At 39.1% G+C, this 14,632-nt stretch overlaps 1 protein-coding gene across 6 annotated transcripts in view; it reads right to left on the bottom strand.

The window, feature by feature from the left end:
* The window catches only part of UBE3A (ubiquitin protein ligase E3A), a 53,797-nt gene that overhangs the window by 24,027 nt on the left and 15,138 nt on the right, over positions 1 to 14,632 (bottom strand). For 4 of the 6 annotated variants that reach the window (XM_082278236.1, XM_082278241.1, XM_082278237.1 and 1 more), the window contains 2 exons: positions 11,233 to 11,351; positions 7,765 to 7,809 (listed from right to left, as the gene is read on the bottom strand). In XM_082278236.1, the coding sequence (XP_082134362.1) occupies positions 7,765 to 7,809; positions 11,233 to 11,252 (65 nt within the window). In that variant the 5' untranslated portion in view covers positions 11,253 to 11,351. Of the gene's footprint in view, positions 1 to 7,764; positions 7,810 to 11,232; positions 11,352 to 11,956; positions 12,104 to 14,632 lie in introns of all 6 variants that reach the window. The other 2 variants (XM_082278238.1, XM_082278240.1) reach the window with 1 other exon arrangement.

Below are 14,632 nucleotides of genomic sequence, written 5' to 3'. Positions count from 1 at the left end.
TCAGCAGTAATATCTTTGCTTCTTTCTTTTCATCCTTCAAGACCTCATGATACCAGAGAAGAAAATACATCTTACAAGCAAAACAATTACTTTGATGTCTATCTGAACTTTCAAATGCCCCAGTACGTTTCAAGGGAAAAAAACCAAACAAAAAACCAGCTGAGGAGAAAGGTTTCCCTGGGACTTTGAGATGGATTGGGGGGGGAAAAAAAAACAAAAAGCAGCAGCATGAGCAATATGACTAAAATCATCACTGTGTAACAGGGAATAGCTGTATTCTAATCTAAGGAAAGAGTTCTAGTCTCTCACATTTTTATATGTAGGCTTAGGAGAATCTGCCTCTCTCCATGTACATCTAAAAATAAGTGGTTTTTTTTAATCTTGTCTTTCATACTTCAGCCATTAGTATAGAGACTTTTAAAAAAACCACCCAAACCCTGCCAAAGCAACAGGGTTTTAATACAACTTGGACCAGTACGTGATTTAAGAAACAACTATTTCTGATTGCAAAATTTCGTGCTTTGATCATTCCTGACTTTCAATCATTCCAGACCTCCAGATTTAGAGTGTGAAATACTGTAATTTGTAATCAGGTTAAGTATTTTGTATGAAAAAGTTGAATTGTTACAACTGAGCTGTGGCTATCTGTCTCAGCAACATGCACATCTTTCTAGCTCACACACCTAGTTTGATTGAAGTTATATCCGTGTATAAACACTGATATATTAACAACATATTTTTCATCTTAAACAACACTCCATTTTAATCAGGTCATATCTGAGATGCCAGTAGATAAAGCTAAGCTTAGACTGGTCTCTAACAGTTAACTTCTGACAGACTCAATATTTTTTTTTATTTTAGTTTTTAGCTACCAATTACTTCTCAAACTTTGCTATGCCTACAATAAGGCTATTTACAAACACTTTTGACTTGTAGCTGGAGACTCACTGACTCAAGTTCCATGAAACTCTATTAGAGACAGAAGGTCTGATTGAAGGCTGTATTTTTAAATTTTGTTTTAAAACAAGTATGGAAGCAAACAATATGGTGTACTAGAATACAGCAGTATTAGAATTTCATAGGACAACATCCTTAGTTGGAAGGGACCCACAAGGATCATCAAAGTTCAGCTTCTGGCCTCGCACAGAACCATCCTCAAGAATCACACCATCTGCCTAACAAACACTTCTTGAGCTCAGACAGGCCTGGTGCTGTGATCACTTCTCTGGGGAGTCTGTTCCAGTGCCCAACCACCCTACAGGTGAAGAACCTTTTCCTAATATCCAACCTAAACCTTCCCTGATACAGTTTCATGCTATTCCCTTGGGTCCTGTCACCACAGAGAAGAGATCAGTGTCTGCCCCTCTGCTTCCCCTCATCAGGAAGCGGTAGACCATGGCAAGGTCTCCCCTCCAATGTCTTTCTCCAGGCTAAACAGACTAAGTGACTGCAGCTTGTCACCAAGTGACAGCAGAAATCCAGAAAGATAACATCAACTGGCTTCCCTTGATCAACTAGATGGGTTACTTTGGCATAAAATGAAATTAAGTTTGACATGAACCCATGCTGGCTGTGACCGATGACTGAGTTGTCCTTCAGGTGTTTTTCAATAACTCCCAGAATAATCTTGTCCATAATTTCACCAGGCACTGATGTGAGACTGACAGTCCTGTAGTTTTCAGGGTCATTCTTCCCGGCCTTCTTGAATATTGGGCCAACACTGGCCAGTGTCCAGTTGACTGAGATCTCTCCAGATTCCCAGGATCATTGAAAAATCCTTGAGAGAGGCCTTGCGATGACATCAGCCAGTATTCTTGTATGAGTTCCATAAGCCCCCATAAACTTACAGGGATCCAGCTGGATCCTCCACCCTCTCCCTGGAAGCTATTCCACAGTCTTTTCACATTACCTTAGACAAATGATTTAAGTAAATAAATAAATAAATTTAAGTGAGGACACAGACCTCAGAAGGTAGAAGAGAATTTACCAAGCCTTCCACAAGAGCTACATTTTTGAGGTTCATTGATAAAACGACTTACAGAAAAGGCAGTTCTGAGTAAGTCAATGTGTAAGTCAATTTTACAACACAGTAAGACATTCCATACCACATTCCCACTGGTGTATACTTCAGGTGTTATTATCACCTTTCATTGCCAAAAGCCCACATTTCCCATTTCTACATTTTTCAGCAGAAGAACTTGTAGCATACTCTATATTGTCCAAAAGTGAGAACTTGATCTCTTTTGGCATTCCCCATGCCATTTAATATGCCGAAAACTAAAGTTCTTGGCCTGAGGCATTAAAACTGGTTCATCAAGCAAGGTAACATAAAACCACTCTCTATTCTTAGCTCAGGCTACCCCCGTCAAGACCGCGGCTCTCTTTAAGTTCCTATAAAGGGATCTACTGAAGAGCAACTGGTCCCTTAGAAAACTCAAGGCCTAGTTTGCTGTACATTAGCACACAGTTACTGCTGTATTAAGGCTACAATAGTGACTGACTTGCATATACATTTCCAAATACTCATTGTTGTTGCACATCCAACTATGAAACTGCACTGGTGTGGCTGCAGTTGTAAACATTTCACAGACATATCCTTATGACTGAAGGATAACTTCCCACTCAGTGGGCCTTGTATAACCTCCTCAAGCAATACGCATTGCTTCAGTGAGGAGGAGAGGCACCTAAAATAGATACCCAACTTCCTTCCCCAAAGTCCAACAATTTCACAAGCACACTTTTCTGTTTCAAATTAAATAAGCATTCACTGAGTTAGTTTGTAGTAGTTACAGAAAAAAGAATGCCTTTAGGCTTTTCATACGTTCTTTAGCTAATAAAAAGCCAGATAAATAAGTACTTTGCATTTGTAATTTAAATTCTGCCAAAACTGTGGAGTATCACAAGAAACATGTACCACCAAGACAAAGGTGAACTGGGCTACATTTTTGGTAGTAATTTTTTAATGTCTAAAACCTATAAAAAACAAGGATTGAGGGTACTTGTTCCAAAGTTCATATGAAACAGAATGTAATTTGCATTTCTCAAATACCTTAAACTAAGTACAGAGAAATACCATGTAAAGGAAACTTTTGCCACAGAAAAAATCAGAAGTTCAAACATTAAAGGAATTTTTGAAAAAATTGAAGCATGTAGTAATTTGAAGTTCACACACAAAGCATTTAAATTCATGTTTACATTCAAAACGTGCCTGAAGTTTAAAATACCTGCATAACTGCATCATTTTTGCTTGTAAGTTTACCTAAATTTTAGAAATACACATGGATGTTTCACACTTGTCTGGAAATACCAGCATGAATTAACATACTTCTGAATGGTTTCTGCTTAGGACACAATAATTTTTATATTATTTTTACACATAAATCTCACATTGGACAGGAGTGTTGATCTGCTGGAGGGCAGGAAGGGATCTGGACAGGCTGGACTGATTGGGCCAAGGCCAACAGCATGACGTTCAACGAGGTGAAGTGCCAGGTCTGGCGCTTCGGTCACAACAACCCCGGGCAGCGCTACAGGCTGGGGACAGAGTGGCTGGGAAGCTGCCCAGTGGAAAAGGACCTGGGGGTGCTGGTCCACAGCAGCTGAACATGAGCCAGGGTGTGACCAGGTGGCCTAGAAGGCCAGTGGCATCCTGGCCTGTATTAGCAATAGTGTGGCCAGCAGGATGAGGCTGTGATCATCTCCCTGTTCTTGGACCTTGAATCCCATGTCCAGTTTTGGGCCACTCACTGCAAGGAAGACACTGAGGTGCTGGAGTGTGTCCAGAGAAAGGCAGTGGAGTTGGTGAAGTCCGGAGCACAAGTTTTATGAAGAGCAGCTGAGGGAGCTGGGGGTGTTTACCCTGGAGGAGGGTCAGAAGAGACTTTATCACTCTATAACCACCTGAAAGGAGGCTGTAAGCCAGGTGAGGTTGGTCTCTTTTCCCAACCAACCAGTGATAGGACAAGAGGAAAATAGCCTCAAGCTGTGCCAGGGGAAGTTTAGGCTGGACATCAGAAATAATTTCTTCACTGAAAGGGCAGTCAAGCTTTGGAATGGGCAGTCCATGGAGGGTGCGGAGTCACCATCCCTGCCTGAAGTGTTCAAGAAACAACTGGACATGGCACTTGGTGCAATGGTCTAGTTGATAAGGTGGTGATTGGTCAAGGGTTGGACTCAATGGTCTTGGAGTTCTTTTCCAGCCTTGATGATTCTATGATTGCTAAATTTAGTAAGTGTAAATCTACAACAGCCTGTTTTACAATGGCTATTAGGAATTCAGAAGTGCCAAAATGTTCATAAGCAATTTTCTTAATGCAAAAAAAAAAAAAAAAAAAAAAAAAAAGCAAAAAAAAAAAATCAAAAAAAAAAAAAATTTCCAAAAAAGCATTAATGTGCATGGAAACTGTCTTCTGGGTAAGAAAAAACCTAGGAAGCAGGTTTTTTTAGTACTAATAGCAAAACAACTTCCAATATATGTGTTAACAGAGGCATAAAGAGACACATCTGCAACAGTTATACTACACTCTGGAAACAACATGACCAGCATATAAAAAACAGTTTAAAAAGGTGTTGCAGATGGTCATCTTTGTGAAGTTACATATTGCTTTGCACAAGTTTCAGCTTCAAACCTTGCACATTGGTTTTCCTGCTTCTGTTTAGCTAGAGTAAGAATAGAAGTGCTAGAAAAGACAAGCTTCCAGTAATAGCACTGCCCACACAGAGCGTTTTGAAGAGCCCTGCACACCACACTGCCAAACACTCCACCCAGACCTGGAGCCCAGCCCTTTGTTCCAGCAGTGCTGTAACACCTTTTGCCTGCCTCAGCCTCTGGCACCACAGCAAATATGCATGGAGCTCACATTTTCCAAACTTCATTCTTTCCAGTGTGGTGGACCCCAACAGCAGGGCTGGATTGTGAACCCCCCTTGGACCATACCAGCTTAACCCAAGGGACCTCCCTCCCGACCACGTATTCTAGATCTACCATGCTTCTGGGAACATCATGTGCTGACAAAGGCAGGGCACTTCCTCAGGAAGGGCAACCCTGAGAACAGAAGGTCTGTCCTGGCTATATGGAGCAATGCAGTAAGACAGAGAGGGAGTGAAGAACACAGCATCTATCCCACAATCTCGTCATAGAAAAACTGCCTTGCTACAGTCCTATTTGAAAAGGAGAGAAGGGTTTCAAAATTGCAAAGCATGCTATCCTCAAAAGCAGAGAGAAGGAAAGATGAATGCACAGAAAGCCGTATGAAGACGGCCATACCTTTACCTTGGTATGTGACATCATAAAATAGAGAGTGAAAACACATGAACAGGTAAGAAGTTATTTTTTAAGAAAGTTATATTAATTGAAGCTGAAAGTCAATGGAGATGTGTGACAGTAGCAGACAGAAGATGCTGACCTTAACAATTCTAAGACCTGAATGAATGCTAAGGTAAAAACACTCCTGACTTTGAGCTAGCACCAAGATGTTCATCACACGGAAACCCAGAACTTGAAAAGCTTGGGATAAGCAAGACTTACACACGGAAGATTTTGCTGTGTAAGAAACTGAGTATTTTCTTTAAATTTCTTTCATTCACACATGTGAAACATATATGAGTATGGTCCTGGTATAAAGCTTTGCAATGCAAAATATGGAAATAAATAAAGCAACTGTATCAGCCAACCAGAGCAAAACCAATCATTCATTGTGCAAATAAACCACTTGCACAGGTCCCTGCATTTACTAATGAATTTTAGGCATGTAAATAACATAGTAACTATTTTAGCAACACAGTAGGCTTGCAGGTCACAACTCTACCACCCAACCTGCCATTCCACCTTACGTGGCAAGAGCCACTCTGCTGCAGAATTGCAAAAATTCTCTGTAACAGGTGTAGTACCCATCGCATTGTGATACAGTTTAAAAAAAATTTAGTTACGCAAGTATACTGAATAACTACTAGTCAAATATGTGAATTCCTACTGCTTGACTGGCTCACATTTATTTTAAAGAAGTCAAGGTCACTCTGATCACTGGTCTACATCAAAAAGAAAAAGTACTCAGCTATCACACAGAAAAGCTTACTACTGTAAATTATTTTTTCATGTTTGGTTTTAAGGAAGATAAATCATGCACACACAAGAACTGTCAAACTCCTAGAAGGAAAAAAGTTTTACTGCCTTTTCCTTCTGATTTATCCTAGGTGTTTAGAGTTTTTGTTTCACACCAGTCTAGATGAGTGCTACTGATACATCTTTCCTTAAAATGTGTAAAAACAGTAATCCAACTGACAAGATCCAGAGTGGACTACAGCCAGGCTGCAGCCTTATTTCTCCTGTTTGGCTAGGCCAGGGAAACAAAAGGACACAATTCAACTTGCTGCAGGAACAATAAACGACAATGCAGCACAGACCACTACTGGAGCAGGAATAAGAGACCATGGCAGGGCTTTTGTTCTGCGACTTCTAATGCATGTCCACATAGCAACATGCAGAGGCACCTCTCAGGTCTGGATCCCTGAAACCCTCACTCCTAAGAAAGCAGCTGGACAGCACTTCTGTAACAGATGGTATGAGTGAGGGAAAAGAAGTTAGTCATACAGGAGAATTGCTTCTCCTAGCGCAAGAAAAGGTTTCACTGCAGTGAGTTGCTAATAACACATCAGAAAAGCCCTCACCGTTTCCTCCTCCCCATTTTTTAGGTATGCAGTCCAGTGTGGGGGGGCTCACAGCAGCTTTGCTCCTCCTTAAGTTGGGCAGCTACAGCAGAGAAGTCCTTGAGCAATTCACACTATGTCCCTAGCCTGCAAAACATCCTGAAAATGGCATCCAGCCCGTGGTGTGTAAAATGCTGAACTGCTTGGGGGGAAGGCGTGAAGGAGACAGTTTAAGGTCAGAGAAGAAGTTTGTGGCAAAAGAGAAATGAACCCAGATCCTTTGAAGCCTCAGCACAACAACTACTGGGCTACATTCCCTCTATTATTTTGGAACTTGTGCTGTAAGCCAGAAGAGCAGTTTGTGGCTTCCCTATTAGAATTCTGTAACAGAACAGTTTGAATAACTGGAAAAGAATCTCTGTTTGCTAACTCACAGAAGAATAAAGTCTCAAATAACTATTTTTTTTTAATGCAAACCTTTTGAATTTTTAAACTGAAATGAAGGTTTCAGCCCATCACAATCTTGCTTCTAGTTAATCTTGACTTCCAGACTAATGAACATAAGACAAAAAAGGTTCAGACCTGTCAGCAATATGCTCTGCGAATACTGTTCAGTGAAAGAGAGCTAGTTTTCTGTTTCCAGAATTTATGTCAGAAGTAACTGGCATATAAATTCACCAATTTAAGTCACAATCTTTTTTCTTAGTTCAACAATCCATCTGCCACAACAGATACCAGCAGGTATTGTGCCTTAGTACTGAAGTGTCTTCAAACCCGTGCCAGATGTTAGTGAATGGCAGGTAGAAATTACATCCCTGCTGTCAAGTCTGAATATAGGCTGTAAGATTTCTGACACTGTATTATGCTACCATCTACTGGTTCACGTTAAATTAAACCTCTGAACTTTCCCTTCAATTCATTCACGCTCAAAAAAAAAAAAAAATCAGTTTCTACAGAGGCTTAAAATTGCAAAATATTAATTTGAAATTTTCTAAGGCAATTTCACAGTTCTACTCAACTTTTGTCTTCTTTTTATTAAGCAGATGGAAGAGTGACTATTATATATGTTCAGAACATTTTTAATCAAGATACACCAAACTCATCCACTCATTTACTTACATTCGGCTAGTTTCAATGTTCTCAGAGTGAGGTTCTCCTGGTGATCTGCAAAACCAGACAGAAAACCTTAAGCATTGCTTCTACTTCTAAGTCAGTACAATATGAAGAGTTATGAAAGATGGAATGTGATAAGTGTATTATTGCCACTAAAAGCATCAACTTTTTGATACTTGCAGATTTATTTTCTCAAACTCTAGAATACAGTTTATAACATAAAACATGATAGTATAATTAAGCCAAATTTCCTTAAGAAGGAGAGCACTTTTTCCCCACTGCTTACACAACAGGAGTCATTAGGGAAGAGATCTGCCAGTACTTCTGCATTCAGGCTGCATAGTGCACCAGTTCTGGGCTAATTCTTCATAACCACTTCTGTAACCAAAATGTGTACGCAAAGACTATGAGTGATCAACTGCAACCAAAAATTCTTTACAAAGCTGGAGTCTAAGAAGTAGCAGCTTAGAAGCAGGGTCCAAAAGAATCTCAAAGCAAATCTCACATCTCTCTCCACCTGAATTCATGGATCTAATCTCACAGACAGCTTTGTTTTCTTCAATCCAGCCAAGAGAACAGCCAGTAATATTCAGAATTAAGCGTTATTGCCTGGCATTTTTGAACACACAAGCAGCACCTGTGTTTATCTTGACAACCTCCACTGACTTAATTTACAGAGTAATTCAAGGGGTATAGCTCCATACTAACTTAAGTAGACTAAATTATAGTTATGTAGCTCCTCTTTATTCCCATCTTCCTTAAGACAGCACTGATGCAACAGTTGACTTTTTTTTTTTTTAGACAGTATTTTTTTTCTCCCTTTCGGACTTTCCCCTAACCAGTGAGTTTGTAGCCAGACAAGCCAGAAGACAAGGCACTACAAATGCAGCAGTTCTGATTCCCATCATCTTAGGATGCCTTGAAATCATACCCTAAAAGACCTTACGGAACCTTCACTTGGGTACAAACTTTGGTACAGTTGACCAGAACTGCCATGCTGGAAATACTGTGCAAGGAGTGGAAAGAGAGCACAGTCATTACAGTAAAACTCTGCAGCTTGGATGAACAAAAATGTCTTTCATGACAGCTTTCTAAAAACAGAAGTGAGCTAAAATCTGCAAATAGAACTAACTTTGCAGGTTTCACCAGACTCTGCTGCGGGACTTCAGTTAGGACAGATAAGCAGACTTTCCCATAGCTTTACAGGGAAAAAAAATCTTTACTTACAGGAATGCAATTTCTAAATTTCTCTATTTACTACATAACTATCTATAATATTCTAAATGATATTGGAAATCTCCAGTTGTAGCCTGATAGATTCCTTTTTTCCTGTTTCATTGTGCTATTTTACTGGATGGTCTCGCCAATTAAAGCTTGGACTGCTCTCTAAATTCTTTACTAAAATTTTAGTTCCTTTTCTGAAATACCAGATCTTAACAATATTCTGGATTCTACCAAACAGACCCAGTGCCTAGAAAGCATTTCTGGCAGACAACTTAGAATTCCTAGGCTAGCTGGATACTGTGCAGTGACAGACGATGCAGAACACAGGAAATTATTTGTTTATATTTCATTAACTTATAAAATTTAACTGACACTAGGGACAGAATTCTGAACTTCCTATCCAACTAATTTTATACTCATGCTTAAAATGTAAATACCCTTTTAACTGGAAAATAGCATAAAAACTGCCCAATTAAAATTTTGGCCTCTATTTATTACCTCCAAATTACATTTCTCTTACTCATTAAATTCAGAACTGACAAGATAGTTGCTGACAAAAATATTGTTCAGCAGCAAAACAAATAAAATTTCTCTTCAACTCCAGCAACCAAAGCAAGCCTCTAAATGCTTAGTGAAAAGAACCTCAATTGTTTTTTCCCACTTATTCACCTGGGCATGTAAGTGTTAGAAGCTGGAGTAGAGGAAAGATGCACGTTTATATTCATACTGGTTAGCTCCTCTTTTTACTTCCAGGACTTCAGTAAACAGTAGCAAAAGGTCTGGACATTTGAGGCTTTGCTCTCTTAATTCTAGTATTGCGACATACAACACATTGAAGCTTTGGGAGAGTAGTGCTTTTAGTTGCTATGAAAATGCAAGGGAAATAGTGGTGTTAAAAGAAAAACATCAAGAATACTGATCACTTTCAGCCTTTAAAATAAATAGCAGTATGAAGAATTACAGAAAAAGAGCAGATTGGCATCTAAACTTTGCATGTAAAAAAGTTAGCCTGGCGATCTGTAGTACAGACATGTAAACACAGGTATCAGTATACCCAAAATCTTTTCCTATCCTCATCATTAGTGAGAATTTTATCTGGGCTGTAAAGAGACAATACAGTTCATGTTACTGTATTGTCTGTTAACACAGACAATACAGTCTATGTTACTCTAAAAAAACCCCCCAAAAAGATGCTTCTGTAAGATAAACAATATAAGAAAAAAATACCATCTAGCTGGGTCAAAAAAGGTTTGGTCCTCTAAGGAAAGTGGTTCTGCAGAAAACAGGGTGAAAATTCCTTCAGCTTATTGTTTTCTAAAACATGAGCAGACCTACTATAACTATGGTTTGCAGAACTATTAATGCACATATTAACTCGATTTTAAAAGGTTTCAAATGACAATGTAAGCACCTAACAAAATGAGCTTTCAGTACTCATTAAAATGAAGTGGAAGATCAATCTAATTACAGGTTGCACTTGTTTGCTGAGAAGCTATTTATTTTGCAATACCCAATTGTTTACAGACAAGATACCTTGTTATTTCCTGTGAGCAGGCAACAGTACTGAAAAACAACTATATAGTACGGCAAGACGTCCTTTCATCATGCTTAAAATCTGAAACAAGAGTTCTGTTCAGAGAAAATCTCAGAGCAAATGCTCTTAAAATTTCAGCTTTGAATTAGATTGTAGATACTGATCACAAGACACCAACTAATCTGAATACTGCAGCATGAGCTAGCAAATTCAAATGGTGGCTCATTTCCAATAACACAGGGAGCAACTTCTCCATTCTACAAGCCACTCCTTTCACCTCCAGTGTACCCCTCTAGATGAGAGAAGTAATGGTATGCCAGCTTACACATTTTAACACCATCAAGCCTCCTGGATAAATACTTTAAAAAAAAATTGAACAAATGCTTGGCTAAGTATGCTAAACAACTTATACGGAAATTCAGTATGACAGTAAAAATCACCAGAGACTTTTAACTGACAATATTTTTCTTAAGAGGGATATCATGGAGCACCACAGTGGTTATATTTTAAAAAGTAGGCAGAGACAAACTAAGTGAGCTTTGAAATCACTGTTAGCAAGAGTGTAAGTCAACTTTGCCAGCTGACTTATCTTAAACAAATAATGTAACCCAATATTATTTATAAAACTAACTTCAAGCCATTCAAGTTAAATACCTTAAAATAAACATTATAGTAGAAAAATTCCTGAGAAACAACCCAGTATGCTTCATGCTTACCTTTTACAAGCTGTGGCCATTCGGTGACATCAGGGTGATCACAATTTTGAGTCACTGATCAAAACCGAGTTGTCACACCACTCCTGTATCACGCTGGGCTAAGCATAAGCTTAACAATTCTAAATAAGTAAAAATAATTTAGTTAAAAGCCCTTAAAAATTATTTTCAGCCAATTCTCTAAATAATAAAAAAAACCAACATAAAAAGAAGAAAAATATTGATGCTAAGTATTGTTTTATCAGTGAGATTAAGACTTACATTCATTTTTTGCATGGCATTCTAACTTCTAGAGTTACTCACTGCAGTACAATCAACTGGTGAACTTGAAAATTCAGCAACTTATTTTTAGTCTTTCTAAAAAACCAAAATTCATACCCATCTCTTGGACCAGCAGAAACACCCCATGACAAGACAACAAGCATACAAAGATCTGGAACTGTGTGCATAAATATGAACTGTAATTTCTACCTACAATAAAATTCTGGTAGGTGTTTTGCTGCTACAGCTGGGTTAACATTGTTTCTTAGCAAGGCTCTGTTCCCAGGGAGCAACAAGTAACCTGAACTTTGTTGTGTGCCTCTCCCCAAAAAGAAGTAAGCTACAGCTACATAAAAGTTTCAGAGGAGCAACTTTTGCTATCTATAGCAAATCTTTCAGGTTCTTTGCTCCATTTCTGTCACATGTCCTCTCTCCTCTCCCTTAAACTTTCAAAAGTATATTTTACCTGTCAATTGTTTCCCGTGATCTGGCTCCACTGGTATAAATTGAAGGGTTGGTCCTTTACTTTGTCACGCAGGTGGCAGCCAATGATCACTCAGCAATACTCGTGCCCAGAGCGCCCTGGGACCACCCCAGCTGATTACTTCCATGGCTGAAAAGGAACCAGTTAGTCTCTTACCTAATGCTATTATCTACTCTAAACTAAAGTTAATGGATAACATATTTCCAAACATAATCCTCAACACTCAATTCATCCCATTCTCTCTCCCCCCCAAAGCTCCTAAGTGCACTGGAGAAAGCCAGAAAAGAAACAAGGCCCCTGAAGGAGAGTCAGATGACAAACAGCATTTGCTTTCTGCTAATATAAATTTTTGATAAAAACTGCAATGTTAATATTGTATTTAGTAAATAAAAAGTTATCTTACTTTCTCTTAACAGCAGCAGCTATGAAGACAGACCTCTGTATAGTATCCTGATAAGTTTTATTCCTGTGGTAACCCAGATGAAACCCCACATTTGCAGGCTGCCATGCAGCAAAAGCCTCACACAGAATGAAGGTGCACAAAGCTATTGAGGGCACACCCGCAGCTCTCTGCAACACCTGCAGACATAACAATCTGGTGCAAATACTAAGAGAGCACATCAGACAGCTTTAAATATGTAGTAAAAACCATTTATTTCTTTACTGCACCTTCTTAGGTGCTTCAGTCCAACCTATACAAGAGTCTTGCAGTAAGATCTTAGCAAGGCTCATGATTTTCTAAGGTTTGTCAGAAAAACTGCCCAGTTTTGCCAATCTACTATAATTTGCCGTTCTATCAAAAACTCTGCACAGAACAAAATCTGTGTTAGTTTCAGAATGATGCTTATTAGTTTTATCACATACATTCATTGAGATAGGTAAAGTGCCATTTGATGATTTTAACATCAGTAATATTTGAGTGTTCTCATCGTAACACAAGTGCAGCTGACACAAGGAAAGTAAAAAAGAAGTAGGCTACCAAAAATCTCCAAAATAAAACAGAGGTTCTCTAGTACTTATGTTTTATGGGTGTAAATTGTCAAAGTTTAACTGAGTCAATGCTAGGAACATAGAAAAACAATTAAAAGTCAGTTGGACAGGTTCCTGATCTGTCAACATTACAGAACAGGGTAAGTATTTTCCATTTAATGTCTGCTGACTGTCAGCTGTACAGAAAGGCAAAACCTAAGATGCTGATGCAAAACTGAGAAGCTGTAAAACACTGCTTAATACATTCTGATTAAGACCTGGAAATGTCCAGTTTCAGGCAAGCCTTAGTTTTGAGGAAACAGATGCCTATTCTAAAACTGCTTCTAGCACCTAGCCCAAGTAACTTCTAGTACACTGGTCAGAGGACAGTGGTATCATCTCTAAAGCTTCACTGGCTGGGAAGCCTGCATTCTGACTGCTGGAAGTACCAGCTCATGTTCTGGAGTGTGCCTGACCAATCACTCCCTACCTAGACTTGGTCCTATATCACCCAGACTATTGGCAAAAACTTTCTACAGCAGTCTTCCATTCAAATAGAAGTATTTAGAACACCAGGCTGCCATGAACCTTAGTAAAACAAAGTTTTTCTGAGGCTGTTTCATACGGGAGAAGTCATGAACACGACTGACAACAGTGAAAGAGTACATGAAGTGTTGGTGCTGGATTCAAACACCACCAGATTTTGGAATGTTAAAAAATATACATTAAATTGGCTGCTCCAAAGTCATAGGCAAGACAAGTTTGTGCCAAGGCCTGACACAGACCCAACTCTGTTAGTCAGATTTATCACACCACCGAACATAGTATCTACAGCAGTTCTGTGATGGGAGGGGTATCTGAACTGTCACAAATCTCACTGAGCTGAAGTAAACTCATTGAAGCTTTGTTGTGAAATTTGTATCTACAAATTGAATTTATCATGGGTCAGAGCTTTGAATCAGGTAGTTTCGGGATTTCTGATTTGTTGCATGATACCTTGAAGCTAGACTTTCACTGTACTGCAGCTGAAAATTCTCATGCTACTTTTCACCAATATAGATGCAAAAAACCTTAAAGAATCATTTTTCTCTTTTGTCTCCTTCTCATCCTACCTTCCCCATCTATCCTTGCTGCCACTCCTGTGGGACTGAATATGATTGGCAAGGATTCCCTAGCACAGATGAAAGAATTAATTTTTCTAAAACCTTACTCATTCATGCATCAGCAGAGTAGAGTCTGCTGGCAAAGAGACCAGCATGTTGAAACACAGGGTGGGTGGTGAAGGAGACTGCCATCAAAGATCCCTTATTCTGAATATAGCTCAAACAAAGGACATTTTGACTGCTTAATCCAAACAAGCCACAAAAACCCTCCAACCTGGTTAAGAGAGTCAAAAGACACTACTTGATTAGGAAGGGAAAACCACACTGATGAATACACCGAGATCTTGGAAAATGGCATTATGGAGAATTGTGAATTGGTCTAAACCAACTGCTTTTCTGTCACAGGAATTTCTCTACAAAAAAACTTCTCTGTTTGAAACTTACCTTACAGAAGATGAAAACAGCAGCCCCAGAGCAGATACTTATTGGTATTACTCAAACAAATTCCCCTGGTCTTCACTGTTATGATCAGCATGGCTTACAGTTTAGGCTTTCACAAACACACTGAGCAGCTGAAGGTATGAAA

Source organism: Coloeus monedula, assembly GCF_965178545.1.
Source record: "Coloeus monedula genome assembly, chromosome: 3".
Taxonomy (NCBI): Eukaryota; Metazoa; Chordata; class Aves; order Passeriformes; family Corvidae; genus Coloeus; species Coloeus monedula.
This window is presented reverse-complemented; position numbering and strand designations above follow the sequence as displayed.